General features: G+C 40.1%; 1 protein-coding gene across 10 annotated transcripts in view; it reads right to left on the bottom strand.

Moving 5' to 3' along the window:
- The window catches only part of DCLK2 (doublecortin like kinase 2), a 140,810-nt gene that overhangs the window by 24,402 nt on the left and 100,443 nt on the right, over nt 1–15,965 (bottom strand). For 6 of the 10 annotated variants that reach the window (XR_008958649.1, XM_026499450.4, XM_044384354.3 and 3 more), the window contains 3 exons: nt 7,334–7,409; nt 6,419–6,527; nt 4,704–4,761 (listed from right to left, as the gene is read on the bottom strand). Coding sequence is in view for 9 of the 10 variants with exons in the window: in XM_026499450.4 (XP_026355235.1) it covers nt 4,704–4,761; nt 6,419–6,527; nt 7,334–7,409 (243 nt within the window). In the remaining variant the exon portion in view is untranslated. The remainder of the gene's footprint in view (nt 1–4,703; nt 4,762–6,418; nt 6,528–7,333; nt 7,410–15,965) is intronic. The other 4 variants (XM_026499451.4, XM_048212379.2, XM_044384355.3 and 1 more) reach the window with 1 other exon arrangement.

Here is a 15,965-nt window from a genome sequence, read left to right as displayed (position 1 = left end):
TCTAGATTACATCTGCCAGGAAAAAAAATCCCTCTCAATACAACAGGAACGTGACTTCTACCTCGAGCTGCCCTGAACTTAGATTATTCAGCCATCTACCATTATTCATGTTAAGTGATTCAGGATTCTAACGCCAAATAATTTACATATGAATCGTTCCGTGGCACTGTTCCAGGGTTCTGAGTGAGAGTAAATAACAAAGAAAACTGCTAACTTGGCAAAGGATACCACCTTATCTTTGGCCATGCTGGTTTTTAATGTATGAAAGAGAGAGAGAGAGATGGATTAGGGAATAAACAACTCTCCCAAACCAAACTAACCATCTTGTCTCTACCCCGCCCAGCCCCACAAAGCAGCCCTTTCCTCCCATGCCTGCTGTTCTGCTGAATGCACCTGACTGCCCAAAGCTGACGGTGTCCCCCAGCCCCTCCCTCGTCCTCTACCACAGCCCCATCAATCCCCAGCTCCTGCCAGGCCTACTTGCTCAGTAGCCTCCGAACGTCCGTTCACTTCTATCCCTATTGCCAATCTCTTGCCTGGCACCGTTCTTACTTCTCTCAGTGCCCCCTGTGCTTGTTCCAACCGCTGCTCTACCCCTGCTGTAGGAAGGCTTCTGTTTACCTTGCTCTCCAGCAACTAACAGTTAGTTCTGAAGTGTCTGAGTGAATGAACACATCATGCCTTGCTCTTGGCCAACAGTGGCTTTCAGCTGGATTCCACATTGCTTAGTCAGTATTGCTCTCCAGTAAGACGGAGAAAATGTCCAAATCACCCCATGTGATTTCTGTGGTAAGATGTATGTAGCGGATTGAATAACGACCACCCAAAGATATCAAGGCCTAACCCCTGGAACTTGTAAATATTACCTTATTTGGAGGAAAGGTCTTTGCAGATGTGATTAATGATTCTGCAATGAGGAGACAACCCTGGATTATCTGGGTGCCATCACAACTGTCCTTATGAATGGAGGCAGAAGGAGATTTCACAGACAGAAGAGGAAAAATAAACACACGGAAGAGAGGGTGATGTGAAGACAGGGGCAGAGATTGGAGTGATGTGGCTGCAAGCCAAGGAATGCCATCAGCCACTAGAAGCTACTCAGAGGCAAAGAACAGATTCTCCCCTAGAGCTCCAGAGGGAGTATGGATTTCAGACTTCTGACCTCCAGAACTGTGAGGGAATAAATTCCTGCTGTTACAAGCCACAGAGTTTGTAGTACTTTATTCCAACAGCCTCAGGAAACGAATATGATATACGTTTGGATTTGTGTTGTGCTTGGGCCCATTGCGTGTAGGTGACGAATGCGTAACTGTGGGAAGAGGAGGGCAGACCACTCCGAAGCACCGTAACAGAGAGCTTCGTACACCATGCAAATCTAGTATTCATTTAGAATGAACTGTTTAGAATATTAGATATCAAAGAATTCTTAAATTTACAAACACCACAGCCTTCTCAATGGCCTCCATAAATCCAGCCCCACAGCGAATCCTGCAAAAATCTCCTACTTAGAGGCACCTAACATGCTTTCCATCCTCTGGGCCTTTGCTCACGCTGTGCTAGCCCCTGGAAGGCTCTACTTCCATCGCTGCCTGTTGAAATCCTACCCACTGCTGGAGTTCCAGCTCAAATGCTTGCTCTATGGTGCCTTCACCGATCACCAACTTCTCTCTCCTGAGCTTCCTCTAAACTCCCATATGTTCTCTGCAGAGCTGGTATTAATTTATATGAGAGATTACCCTATTCCTAGCACAGTTTCTTGCACACATAACAAATTTTAGGTAAATGAGTCAATTAATTTAATAATGTATATGTATATGACAGAAAAGCAAAGAGAAGGCCAGAAAGGTTAACATTTTTTTTCTCCAGGTTCTTATTACATGAACAAATGAATAAATGGAGCTTGAATAGGGAACATGGCAGACTGCCTAATGTACAGGCTACATAGGCCACTAGCACAAAATTCCAATCACTGCCCTGCCTCTGTGTGACTTTTGGGAAGCTCTTTAATCCGAACCTCTGTTTATCAGTGAAACTGGCATATCTTGTTCAGCAAGTCATTAAAGGTAATGTGCAAAATTCCTTTATGTCAAGTCTGGAGAGAGAATACATTTTGGTAATTTAGTTTCTGTGTACAACCCACAAAACAGAAGTAACCAACAACACCCCAGAGTAGCAGCTGATTCCACTATGCCTCCCCCTAAATTTTGTTTTAAAAAACAAATTCTCTATATCATTTTTTTTCTAAAGATAAAATTCAATGGGAAAATTTACTTATTTGGAACAAATCAAGTTTGTAAAAGTTGTAATTTTATATAGTCAAAGTGGAAACAGTTGCTCAAATAAGCAAAATGTGAGGACGGAAATAAGTATATGATCATAAATTATAAAAACAGAATGACATTCAGTGACAAGGAAAAACAGACCCAAATGTTTAAAGTGATCTAATCACTTGCCTCAGCACTCTGTGTACCAGACTAACATATTTTTGCACATAAAGAGCTTTTTTCAACAACTAGAACAGCTGCTTAAATTTTAATCAGGTAAACAATAGCCTCCTACCATAGTTTTTGTTTGTTTGTTTGTTTGTTTCACTTTTTTGATAAAAATACTTGCTACTTGCTTAGAGCGTGACTCCCAAAATTATAACACATTCTGCTTAAATCCCACAATACCAGAAAGAGCAACGCTTATTTACATGTGGGGAAAAGGCTTTGCAGTTAAAAATTTAATAATATTGTTAGAACACTAAGTAAAAGCACAGAATTATTTAAAAAAAATTAACTGTAGGAAAACCTTACTTATTCAAAGAAAAGGGGGGCATTTTGCAGTCTCTGCTTCATTAGCTGTCATGGTGTGGAAAAAAAAAAGATATGACAAACTTGCCTTTTGCCTTTCTAAAACTTCACCATAATAATAATATTTTAAACTTTCTGTTAAAAACACCTAATTTTGTAAATTTCCAATGAGGACTAGTTTAGGAGTTCCATAAATATAAAATCATGACTATCACTTCAAATTCTAATTAATTATACATTTGAATTCCTGCGGCATGTTAATAATGTTAACATTATTAATACTAGTATATAAGACTAGTATTTCTCTACATGTTTTCCATACCTTAATTCAGTTATTCCTCACAATAACCTTGTGTCTTAGATATTATTAACAATCACATTTTAGAGGGAGAAATAAAAACACAGAGGGGTTAAGTAACTTTTCCAAGGTAGCACAGGAAAGAAGCAGCAGAACCAAGACTAAAACTTTATACACTCGGGCACTAGAACAGCACTGTTCAACAGAAATAGAATGTGAGCCATATACAGAAATCTAAATTTTCTTTTTTTTTTTTTTTTAAAGATTTTGTTTATTCGACAGAGATAGAGACAGCCAGCGAGAGAGGGAACACAAGCAGGGGGAGTGGGAGAGGAAGAACCAGGCTCATAGCGGAGGAGCCTGATGTGGGGCTCGATCCCATAATGCCAGGATCACGCCCTAAGCCGAAGGCAGACGCTTAACCGCTGTACCACCCAGGTGCCCCCCCGAAATCTAAATTTTCTAATACCCACATTAAGAAATGTAAAAAGATGTAGATAACACCAATAACTTACATAACCCAATATATCCAAAATATTATCATTTCAACATGCAATCAAATAAAAAAGGTATTAATGAGGTACCACATTGTTTTTCTTTTTAGTACTAAGTCTACAAAAACCTACTGTGTTTTCTACATCTACATATCAATTCAGACTAGCCACCCATGAGTTCTAGAGCCTGCTTTCTTAACTGCTATGCTACGAGAAAATAACCTAAAAAGGTCTTTGTCATCTCTGCTACAGAATATTTATCTTTTCAAACATAGTTAACATATCTATACTTCAGAAGCATTTCATCATTTGGTCTTTCCAAGACCAGCTGGAGAGTAGGACAGAAGAAAAAAAAGTTCGTGGGCGGGGTGGGGGGCAGGCAATTCTTCATGGTGTTTCTGCACTTCTTGTATTGGCTTTTGTTACAATCTTCCCGAGGGTATTTGTAACACAGAGATCTTGGAGATAGGGTCTCCCTCAAGGGTATAGGACAGATTGGTTTCCTGACCCTGATCATAAAAATAAAGTTTTCCTCTGGGGCAAAGTTTGGATAGGTTTGCTAGCTGCACCCTCATAAGACTGGGGTTCACTAATCTTAAGGATCCTCAGCTGTGATCTAAACCTATTCTGCGTACAACCAGTGGGGCCCCTCTGCATCACTTCTGTGGGACTTGGGAGCTAAGAGAACCAATGCTACCTGCTGTGCCACGAGTTATAAAGTGTTTTGTCTCTGACCCAGCAATCTTGTGTCTTCAGCCAGCATCCATACAGCAAGAAGGCTAACTAGTTAGTTGGAAAGTAAGGTAAAGTCTTAGACTCATCACAGTTCGTGATACATCTTTTGATCCTTGCTGGGTTTTGATACAGGCATTTCCCAAAGAAGAGAACTTATATTTTCTGTAGCTAGGACCAGATCAAGTCGATTTATTGTTTTAGGATTAAAGTTTTTTAAAAAATGACAAGAAAGAAAAAGACAGGTTGATAGTGTTTCCCCCATTATTATCAGTGGTCTATTCTTATTAAGGCCTTGTCAATGCCCACTTAAATTCCTTCACCACAGTAAACATCTCACCAAGTTTCTCAGTTTCGTTTACAGAACAGTTACGTATACTGTACCTTTCCACAACATTTGGCTTTGTCTATAATCTTCAGGGCAAATTCCTTTCCAGTGGACCTATGAAACAATCAGAGAAGGGCAATTTAAAGACACAAAGATACAATCATTCCTGATTTCCTCTACTAAAGGAAACTAAGATATTCTTCTAAATATCTTTTAGAACAGGAAAACAGTTCAACAAAGAAGTACTACCTTCCTCCTCTGCAAATCAGGGATGATAGTGAGTGGGGACAGGGAGAAAGGTACCCAAAAAAAGAGAAAAAAATCCAAAGCTACACTGTCAGTCTCATTTTATAAATGTTAATAATTATAATATTAAATAATTCACATATTGAAAGGACTTAAACTCTGTTGTATCAAAGTGGAACAAGAAATTTTTTCCATACTTCAATCTCAAAACAGTTCTCTTAGGAGGCAGAATAAAATTAAGAAAAATGAATCGAACTAAAAATTTTCTATGATCAATACCTTCACATTAATCTATGAATGACTAAAAAGCCCTAGGCTTTCAATCTCTCTCAATATCTCTCTCTCAGCCAAAACTCCAGCTGGGGCCATATTATCCACACCTTTAACTGCCTGTATCTGGTAGTAGAGATCATTTACTTGGATATGATGTTGACTTTTAATCACCTCTAACATAGTTTAATCTGAACACACCAAAAGGTACTGTTTAGCTAGGACGCCAGTTCGACAAAGAACACGGCAGTATTCCTGGAACACATCAGTTCTCTCCAGTGCAGATGCCTTAGCCACACGGGCACAGTACACACTGACGAAGCCAACCTTGGGAGAGTAACTTTCCCTTTACGTTGCTCCCCCATCACATAAACCAAACCCGGACTCAGATTTCTAATGAGTCTGTAGAGGTCGTATTTTAGATGCTTAACTTGTTACTTGGGTGCCAAACTGTGCACCAGAGCGAAGTCAAAAGACTCAGGGGACAGGGGAGTGTCCTCTACAAGGAGCATCAAAGCTTCACTGGAGATGCAGTGAAATGGAAAAGCTGTAGTTACGACTTTCTGGAAAACTCCCCACCAATAATAAAAATTACCACTTCGAACAAGTAGGATATTGCCCTATAAATACAAAGACTCTAATTTGAGTCTTTTCCAGTTTGCATACTGTTTACAAAAGGCCTGGAATTTAATAAAAGAATTTATTTCTTACCACTTGAGAATTTAGGACCTTAAACAAAATAAAGTTGAATAAGCAAATATATAATTTTCATATAGGCAAAAGTTGGCTGACACTGATGTGAACAGAGTCAGAGCTCATGTATCCTGAACTACTAGTATATACAACTAAGTATTAGTTGATAGGCTTACTGTGGAGTTTAAATGGGTTAATAATATAAGCACAGCACTGAGAACATGCCTGACACAGGTAAGTGCTATAGGAGATTTTTTTTTTTTTTTAATCAATCTTATTCTTTCCTATTCCTCTCTGGTTCATGGATGAGACCTGATAAATCTCTCAGCCCAAGTGCATACAAAGCAAGTTTATACTCTGTGTCTACACCCATATTTTTCCAGGTCAAATTGCCTGTGGACTTATAAAACAGCTGGTCCTAAGAGTAGACTTTTTCAGGAGGGGGGAAAAGAGACCTCCCAGGAATGCCTTTCATTCATTCATTCATTCATTCATTCAGGTAAGAATAAACTCCAGGGAAGAAATATAGGTAAACCAATTATCATCCTCACTATCCACTCACCTGTCCATGCACTCTTTGACTACTGCAAAATTTCCATCACCAATGACCTTCCCAATTTTGTATTTCTCAAGAAGAGTTGATGATTCAGAGCACCTGTTTCCATTCACACCTGTACAAAAGGATAAATGCAAAGTCTAGCAAACACATCAGCGTTTCATCTTGATTCCTACATATCTGTAAAATAATAAATTGCAATGCGATTCATTTCTAAATCTATGGTGAACCATTAGAAAATTTCTAAGCATATTTTCCGAAGAGAACACCTAAACGCCTAAATCACCAATTTCCTTTTGACCTTGTTGTGAAATCTAAAACCAACATAATCAATAAACCTAACACATCCCTGAAATATCAACTGAAATAAGTAAAAGGAAATTTAACCTAAGCTTTGTAAACTTCTTTATTAACTCTTGGGGAAGCGGATGATGGTGGGGATTCAATCTTAAAAATTTTCTAGTAAAGAAAACTCTACCCAGCTGGGATACCTGTTAAGGTAGAGAGGATCAAAGTCCTCTCAAAAGGGGGAGGAGAGAGAAGCAGGAAGAGGAAGTGGTTAAAAGGACTATTTTATACAAATTATCCCCAAAGCCCAGCACATAGCAGACATCCAATGAAGAAAAGCACTTTTGCTCCCTGAGAGAAAGGAAAGTCTACATGTAGGACTTATGAGCAGACTGCCACTAAGGAAAAATAAAGGAGGCCCACGTGTAAAATCTGAAATTGGGTTAGCTTAATTAAAAAAAAGGAACTTTTATGTATCTTGATGCGACCTCACCAAGGCTCACTAGGCTAACTGGTGACAGGATTACATCCCTGTTGAGGAAGATGATAATTTAGCACAAGTGGGTTTTGGGTGGCCACCAAGTTCATGTGGACAACTTCCTTTACAAAAGTAATCATCAGATTGAGGACTACCTTCAGGACTCATGCAACGAGCAAGTTCAGGTCCACCATTTACATTGGAAGAAGATCTTCCGTGTGCAGAAATCTGCTGAAAGAGGAGAGTGACCATTATTTATCAGGAAAATTTACACATCTTCAGCTAGCTAATCTTTAAAGAACAGAAAATGCTTGTATTGTGCAAGAGTATAATGTTACAAAAAGAGAGAAGAGATCTCTTTCTCCTTCGTCCCCTCCCTATATCATTAACACATTTCTGCCTTAAAGTATTTTCAAATCAGAGTGGATATCAGGGAATTGATCGTGTGTTGCTCTCTTTGATACTGTTTTACTTTTGACCTCAATGGAATAAAGTAAAGGAAACTATGATGGCATCACAGCAGAACAAGGTACTGATTAGTGGCATATAAGGTTTAGAACGCTAAGTAATTCCAAGACATGTCGGCACAGAGTCCTCGGATCCCACAGCCACCCTGTGGTGGACCTCAGGGAGCCCCTGCTAAGGTGGAGCCCTTCTCAGAACTCAGCCCCATGCCTAGGACTGAATCACCTTCCACACCCTCCTGTGGACTCCAGATCCAGAGTGCAGCCCGGGCTCAACCCTCTTCTTCACGGCCCCTAAGACAGCAAGAATTCCTCCTAACCATTTTAAAGACTTTTATTACGAGGAACCAGAGGGAAATAAAAGATAAAACTAAAAGATAGGTTCTAACTCAATAGGGCTGAAGTTCCCAGTCCAATACAAAAATATCTCTAATTCTTAGAAGAACTGAAAAACTCATATTATGACTATTACTCATATCGGGTTTATTATTATGTCTGCTTAGGGAATTTTTTCTTTATCCCTAAGGGCTCTTAGGCTTTTGAATTCAAATTTTTCTCCTTAAATTTTGTCTTTCTTTCCCCTTTTCTTTTTTTAATTATTCCTTTCAGGAGCTTCCAAGGTCAAAGGACTTACCAAATACTGAGAAGGCTCTTCAACATTTTTTGTGTTAGTGAACTTACCTGCCTGCCTCTATGCCCGAACTATCCTGGTACCTCTACCCCATAATGATTGTGCCTTATTCATGACTGCATCTCCCGTAGGCAGCCCAGTGCTTGGTACACACAACACTGAATTCATACTTGCTGACTAAAGGCATACATGACAGGGCCAAGCCAGGGAGACGCCCGCCCCAGAGAGCTCAAAGTTGGACACACTGGGTCTACTCTCTTCCTCTGGATGAAGTAAGAACCTCACAGATCCTGAGTCTGGTTCAAAACCCAGGAAAGCCCAATACTTACACACATTGCTTCAAACAGGATCATCCAGAATTTCTTCTGGAATAAGATATGAGCCTCAAGAATAAGAGGCATTAAAACTTGGTCTGTTTTCTCTGATCCCGTGTCACCACCTTGTGTGGACAGTAAAGCCAGCAGTAGTGTGTCCTCTTAGGAATGCGAGGCCAAGGAAAAGCAGTTGTGAGAGACAACAAATCAGCCCCTGTCCTGAATGGCAAACGTGCTTCTCACAGGTTTTGTCTCCTTCACTCTGACATGGAGAAAAACTGTGTAGCAACATGGGTGTGTGTGTCGGGTCCCTTTCAGGCCACCCTTAACCTGATGACAGTACCATAATACTTCACAGACTCCTCGGAGTTCGATCATTTGGTTTCTCACAAGGTAACTGGCAGGTAGTGTTTCAAAATTTAGCTTTTCTGCTTTGTTCTATTTCTTTGCAGCTGGAATTGAAAGGCAATTCCAAAATCAGCTGTAGTTTATGCTAGAATATTTAAAAGCTAGCTCATTTAAAACCCAGGCCCAGAGAGGGGACTTCAAGGGAAGCCTGGAAGAAAACCGCAAGGTTCTCCAGTCAGTTCTGTTTCCACAGCTACAACCCTGGTCCTGGTCCTCCTTCGGCTTCTCCTGGCGCCTCATCAAAGGCCTCCTTGGTCAGTCTCAGCCATTCCACACAGGATTGCCAGGAAACTTCTCCAAGGATAGTTCTGATGCGACCCCGAGGATCCAAAACAGCAGTGGGTCTCTGTGACCAACAGAGTAACCCCATCGTCTGTCTCACTACCTGCCTGTCCAATTTATTTCCCACTGCTTTATTTCCCCCATGAATTTTATATATTAACTCAATTTTTTCTTAAAAAAAGATTCTATTTATTTTAGAGACAGAGAGAGAGAGAGAGTGAGCACGGGCTGGGGAAGAGGGGGAGAGAGAGAATCCTAAGTTGGCCCTACACCCAGACGTGGAGCCCGATGTGGTCATTGATCTCAGGATCCTGAGATCACGACCTGAGCTGAAATCAAGAATCAGATGCTTAACCGACCAGGCCACCCAGATGCCTCTCAATATATATGTTTTCTTAAGTTGCTTAAATTTCCCAAGTCTTAATTTTCTGCTCTGAATATAGGGATAGTCACAAGACCTACCTAGTTCAAAGAATAGCAAGAAAATTAAAATTAACTCCTACATGTAAACTCATTTAACATGTAAACTCACTGACAGGTAACACTAACTCAGTATTAGGTATTAGTATACTTTTCCTTAAAGCATCTAGCATAAAGTCCTGAATCCAATGACTGAGAAATGTTTTCGAATTGTTGAGTGTACAATGGCTATGAGAGATCTTTTGCTAAATAATTCATTTCAAACCTGTTACTCTTCTAATCTCACCCTTCCTAGACTGAAAATTGCCAGTCACAGGAATAAGAGATCCAAATTAAATTCATAGCAGCCAACCTGGAAACAACAGTGCATAGTGACCGGTTTACCTGCATGTCTAAATTTCACAACCCGGAATGGGGCAGCCCCACACCCTCAGGCCGCAGCTGGTCGAATCAGGGTGCTGGGCAGGGACCTTCTCTCTTCTCAACACTCTGAGCCTAGGGAAATGTCCAGTATGCAGGCCCACTGCTGACATCTTGAGACCTGCCTTTGTCCCTCCCCTCCCCCAGGCCTGCTTGCTTAGCTCTCCTGGAAGCAGGTAACATCCTTCTCCCTTTCTCGAGCTAATATGAGTAAATTTTAGTTCACTGCCAGCTGATGTGTTCTGTCTAACTCAAGGGCTCTCTAAGAGGGAGGTCTTCGAAGGGATTAAAAAGAAGTCATTTTTACCTCCATATACATTTTCACATGGATGGGTGACTCCTCGGAGTATCTACTAATTGAGTTCCTGTGAACCACTGTAACTTTCCCAATGTTTGTTTTGATTAAACCTCTACTCCGACCTAACCCAAGTCCCTGTACAGCCCAGCAATTACAAACACAGCATGTGCTGGGATCCACAGGCAGCAAGGAGAAAGACTGGGAGACAGAGGAGGTGTGGACACTGAATCCCTGGCAACTAAAAGACAGCAGGTCCCAGGCCTCAAGGGAGGACGTGGCACGTGGTGGGGACCAACTGAAAGGCTACTTTCACATGCATCTGACAAATGTGTCATTAAATCACCAGTAAGTGCAGCTTCCTTAGCAAATAATGATGGCAAGAAGAGCATTTTTCCAAAACTCTCAAATTGAATTATTTTTTTTAAAGTATGAAACCTCAAGCATTTACCAAAAAAACAAAATCAAAGACCTATATAGATAGAGTTAACAGGAGGGACCTATCTAATTACCTATCCAAATAATATTCCTTTATTTGAAAATAATGCTTACAAAATGAAAACATGAAGGGGAATCATTTCATGACAGCACAGCTGAACAGGGACATGACTTGACACAGGAACATTTTGCCTTTCCTCCCTCAGCAATAACCGACGCTGGGCTGTTAGAGGATATAAAGATGAAGTGACACGATCGCTACCACCCAGGAGTTTACAATCTTATGAGGAGACATACGTGCATGCTTCAAACCCTTCCAAGAAACCTCTACACTCCAAGAAATGGTCTGTTAAGGTTCTGGTAGTGACAAAGGACTCTGACGACCCGTGAGAGGGAGCCATTTTGCTAAGGCATGAATTTCGCTCGTAATGCTGGAATCACACAGCCAGTGATTAAGTTCACTTGACCTCCCAGTAATGAAGCTTGGTGCTCCAAGGGTACAAGAAAAGCTGGGTATTCACCAAGATCCCCGGACAGATCCCCGGCAAATGTGAAGTGTCTATTGTGAAATATAAAGCAAAGCATTCCCAGTGCCCTGAGAGACATGCAGACAAAGAGCAATGCAAACGCAGGGGATAAAGCGAGGACTACAAAATTCTCCCTGTTTCCCAAGCACAGTTTCTACATTTCCCTGTTCCTGCTCAGAGAATTATTCTCCTCTGGAAGCAAGGATTGAATTAGCACCAGAGATTAAAATATGGCATTCCTGATTAAACCTGTCCCACGTCTATTGTCAAACTAACAATTTTTATTAAAATCTCTTAAAATGCTAATGAGCGTTCATGCTGCCATCAGCAACTGCAATGCTGAGACAGCACAAAGAAAGTGCCTAGATGCTGCATGTTTGCAAGACCTCCTCAATAAAGCATAAATGGATGGAAGCATCTGGGCTCTCTCGAGATTATCTTCTATAATTACTTACTGGTTCAAAAAGATGTGATTATGTTTAGGGGTGGGGAGGAGAGGGGGGCAAATTTCCTGATGAGGTCCTGATTGGTCAAGGAGGCAAGATGATGGAAAGGACTGGAGATAGTGATGAGAGTGTCACGTGACCCAGCATTGCTGCCCCATCTACCCGTTTCTCTGGGAGCGGCAGCAACTCCATTTTTGAGTAGCCAAGGAAAGGAAAGGCACAAGAACCTGCTTCTGCTAAGTTGTTTTCATTTCTTGTTTTTTAAAGAAAATTCAGTTCCTCAGCTGCACTAGCCACATTTCAGGTGTCTAACTGCCACGTGTGTCTGGTGACTACTATACTGGACAATGCAGATAACAACATTTCCATCATCTCAGAATGTTCTATTGGACAGCACTAGTTTAAGCACTTGAGAGAAATATATATATATTTATATTTAAATATTTATATTTATGTTCTTTCTTTTAATTGAAGTACAGTTGATATGTAGTATTACCTTTAAGTGCACAACATAGCGATTGGACATTCACATACGTTATAAAATGTTCAGTCCAGTAAGTATAGTTATCATCTGTGATCATACAGAGCTATTACAATGTTATTGACTATATTCCCTAGCTTATACTTTACACCTCTTAATCCCCTTCACCGATTGCCCATCCCCCTATTATCCCCCCTGCCCCCCGGCAACCGCCAGTGTGTTCTCTGTATTTTATGAGTCTGTTTCTGTTTTATTCACTTCCGCTAAAAACTTTTTTAAAAGATGTGAAAATAGAGCAGAAAAAGCTATAACATGTTCTCAACTGCTAGCATCATTTAAAAAGGCATTCATGGCTGACTGAGTAAATGCTATGTACTCAATCATGGCTGATAATGAGTAACATTCCAGCTCTACATTTTTAGCCAAGAAGTCAAGTTAGAGTGCCCTACATTAAATTTCTTTGATAAGTAGATTATTACAACTTCTACAAAACTTAAAATTTAAAGAGAAATGTTAGGTACCACACTAAAAACGTAAAGTTTTATTCAAAAATAGGCAATTCTCCAAGAAAAGTGAAAATGACTAGATCAATGCATTACAGCATATTACTATTGACTTTTGAGTATAATGCTAGACACTACTTCATTCTGACTTTTCATAAAAGGAAGCACTTGAACAGAATCTAGGAGATATTCTTGTGTAGTGAGCTTTCTTGATGCATCTTGGAAAATGGCACTATGATTCAGTTTTTAAGTGGCCTACTGCAGGGGTCAAAAATATGTTCCTGCCAAAGGCTAGAGAGTAGTATTTTAGGCTTTGTGGTATGGTCTCTATCACAATTACTCAGCTCTGCTATTGTAGAATGAAAGCAGTCACAGAGCACTTGTAAACGATAAGTGTGGCTGTGTTCCAATAAAACTTAATTAAAAAAATCAGGCTATGGGCCAAATTTGGCCAGCAAGCAAAATCTTGGTCTACACAAACTTTCTTAGGAATCTAATTCTTACACTCTTAAACTCTAGAACGGAATAACCCTCCGGGTATGGTTTTTGCTATAAAGCAGTGGTTCTCTGGCCTTGACTATATATCAGGATCACCTGGGATGATCTGAAAGCTTCTTCTGCTAGACTGTACCCCAGAATAAAGAATCTCTGGGGTACAGCCTGGGTATAAGTACTCTTTTTAAGTTCCACAGGTGATCTAATGTGTGGCCAAGGTCAAGAACCTCTATGGAGGAAGTTTATGGCAGCAACTGTCATTCTTCAGCAACCTTAAGTTCTCTTTGTCACTCATCCAACAATCTAACCATTGCAAGTTATCTCTAGCCAAAAACAACTTTCTCTTTGTAAGAAAAGGAAAGAAGACACTAATTACAGTTAACCGAATGCCTACTTTGTGGCAAGTCCTGAAATGAATACATCTTATGAGTTAGGTATTATCATAATCTCCATTAATCCATAAAGAAACCAAAGCTCAGAGAGGTTATATAATTTGCCCAAACACCACAGCAAATGTGTGGAGTCAGAATCTAAATCCGGGTCTGACTCCAGAGCCCAGGAGCTATTTGGCTATTCTCACACTGTGCCCTGCTCTAAGAAGACAATAAGAGAAGTCTTCCAAGGCTATTAAATTAACGTACGGATGACACCCAGTACAAGACCTACTCATCAAAATATTCATTGTGGTATATTTAGAACATGCTTTCAGATTACAGCACTATAGTCACATCCCTGTCATTGAGTCAAATACTGTACAAACTGATAAACAAATCCACAGCCTTTCCTCACATAAAGAGAGCTTAAGAAAAATATTTTTCTTTAAAAAGATGACCTCTGCAATGTATTGAAGATTTTTTTAAGTCTGTATTACCAGATATTACCTGTAAGCAGATTTGCTTCTATTATCATTTTTGTGGGTTTAAAAAAATATTTAAAATATTATTTCCACTAATTAAAAGGGAAAGCCAGTATGAATTATGATAAATGCTAAATCAGAAATGCATTTAAAAGCAGAAATCATCCAAAGAAGATACACAGATGGCCAACAGACACAAGAAAAGATGTTCAACGTCACTCGCCATCAGGGAAACGCAAAACCATAGTGAGGTGTCCCCATACACCTGTCAGATGGCTAAAAATCACAACACAAGAAAAAAGTGTTGGTATGGACGTGGAGAGAAAGGGATCCTCATGCACTATTGGTGGGAATGCACGCTGCTGCAGCCACTGTGGAAAACACTGGAAAACAGTGTTGAGGTTCTCAAAAAATTAAAAATAGAATTACCCCATGATCCAGTAATTCCACTATGGGTATTTACCCAAAGAAAATTAAAACACTAAGTTGAAAAGAGATATGCACCCCTGTGTTTATGGAAGCATTATTTACTACAGCCAAGATATGGAAGCAACCCAAGTTTTTAATGAACGGATAAAGAAGATGCGATATATAGATATAGATATATAGATACAGATATACAAACAACGGACTATATTATTCAGTCATATAAAAGAATGAAATCTTGCCATTTGCAACAATACGGATAGATCTAAAGGGTATAATGCCAAGAGATATAAGTCAGAGAAAGACACATGATATGATTTCACTCATATGCAGAATTTAAGAAACAAAAAGAAAACACAGACTCTTAAATATAGAGAATGAACAGGTGGATGCCAGAGGGGAGGTGGCGGGGGGTGCGAAATAAGTGAAGGGGATTAAGAGTCCACTTACTGTGATGAGCACTGAGTATAGACTTGTTCAATCATTATATTGTAAGCCTGAAACTAATATAACACTATGTTAATTATATGTGGATTAAAAGAAATTAAAATAACTCAAAAACAGAAATCTTCATCACTTTTATATTGGATTTGTGATAATCTACTCTGAAATACTTCACCATTAGTAATGCCATATGAGAATAATTAATCTGAATCAGCACCTAAAGCTTGGTAACATATAAAAAGTATTCTTATCTGTAGCCAAACCTCAGACTTGCTTTTATTTGGCTAAATTAGTGGCACCTGGTATCTGTGATTGGTGAGGAGTGGTAAATAGTGAATTATCAGCTAACCAGAAGCCTCGGCCGGCACACGCACAAGCCAACTCAATAGTCCATGAGAGGGGCTTTGTGGAACCTGCTAGATTTGTGCCTGTCTGTTCCTGAGTACTGGTGCCACTCCAGTGGACTAACTACATGGGCCACCAAAGCCTCCACAGAATCTCTGCATATCCCTCCAAGTGAGCCTTTCAAACAGTGTTGGCTTACTGGATTCTGAGCAACAGACAGGTGATATAACCATGCCTACCTGCTAAAAATGTCTGCACACTTTCACTGTGACGTATCGTCCATTTCTAGGATGCCAGGGTACTAGGAGAGGTGCCTCCCTCTTCAGTCCAAACTATGGAAGTTACCATTGTCGGTCACTGGCGCACGCCAATTCACTACAACTTCTAAGTCTTTTTTTTTTTTTTTTTTTTTTTTTTAAGATTTTTATTTATTTGACAGTGAGAGATACAGCAAGAGAGGGAACACAAGCAGGGGGAGTGGGAGAGGGAGAAGCAGACTTCCCACTGAGCAGGGAGCCCGATGCAGGACTCAATCCCAGGATCCTGGGATAATGACCTGAGCCGAAGGCAGATGCTTAATGACCGAGCCACC

Source organism: Ursus arctos, unplaced genomic scaffold (genome assembly GCF_023065955.2).
Source record: "Ursus arctos isolate Adak ecotype North America unplaced genomic scaffold, UrsArc2.0 scaffold_11, whole genome shotgun sequence".
NCBI lineage: Eukaryota > Metazoa > Chordata > Mammalia > Carnivora > Ursidae > Ursus > Ursus arctos.
This window is presented reverse-complemented; position numbering and strand designations above follow the sequence as displayed.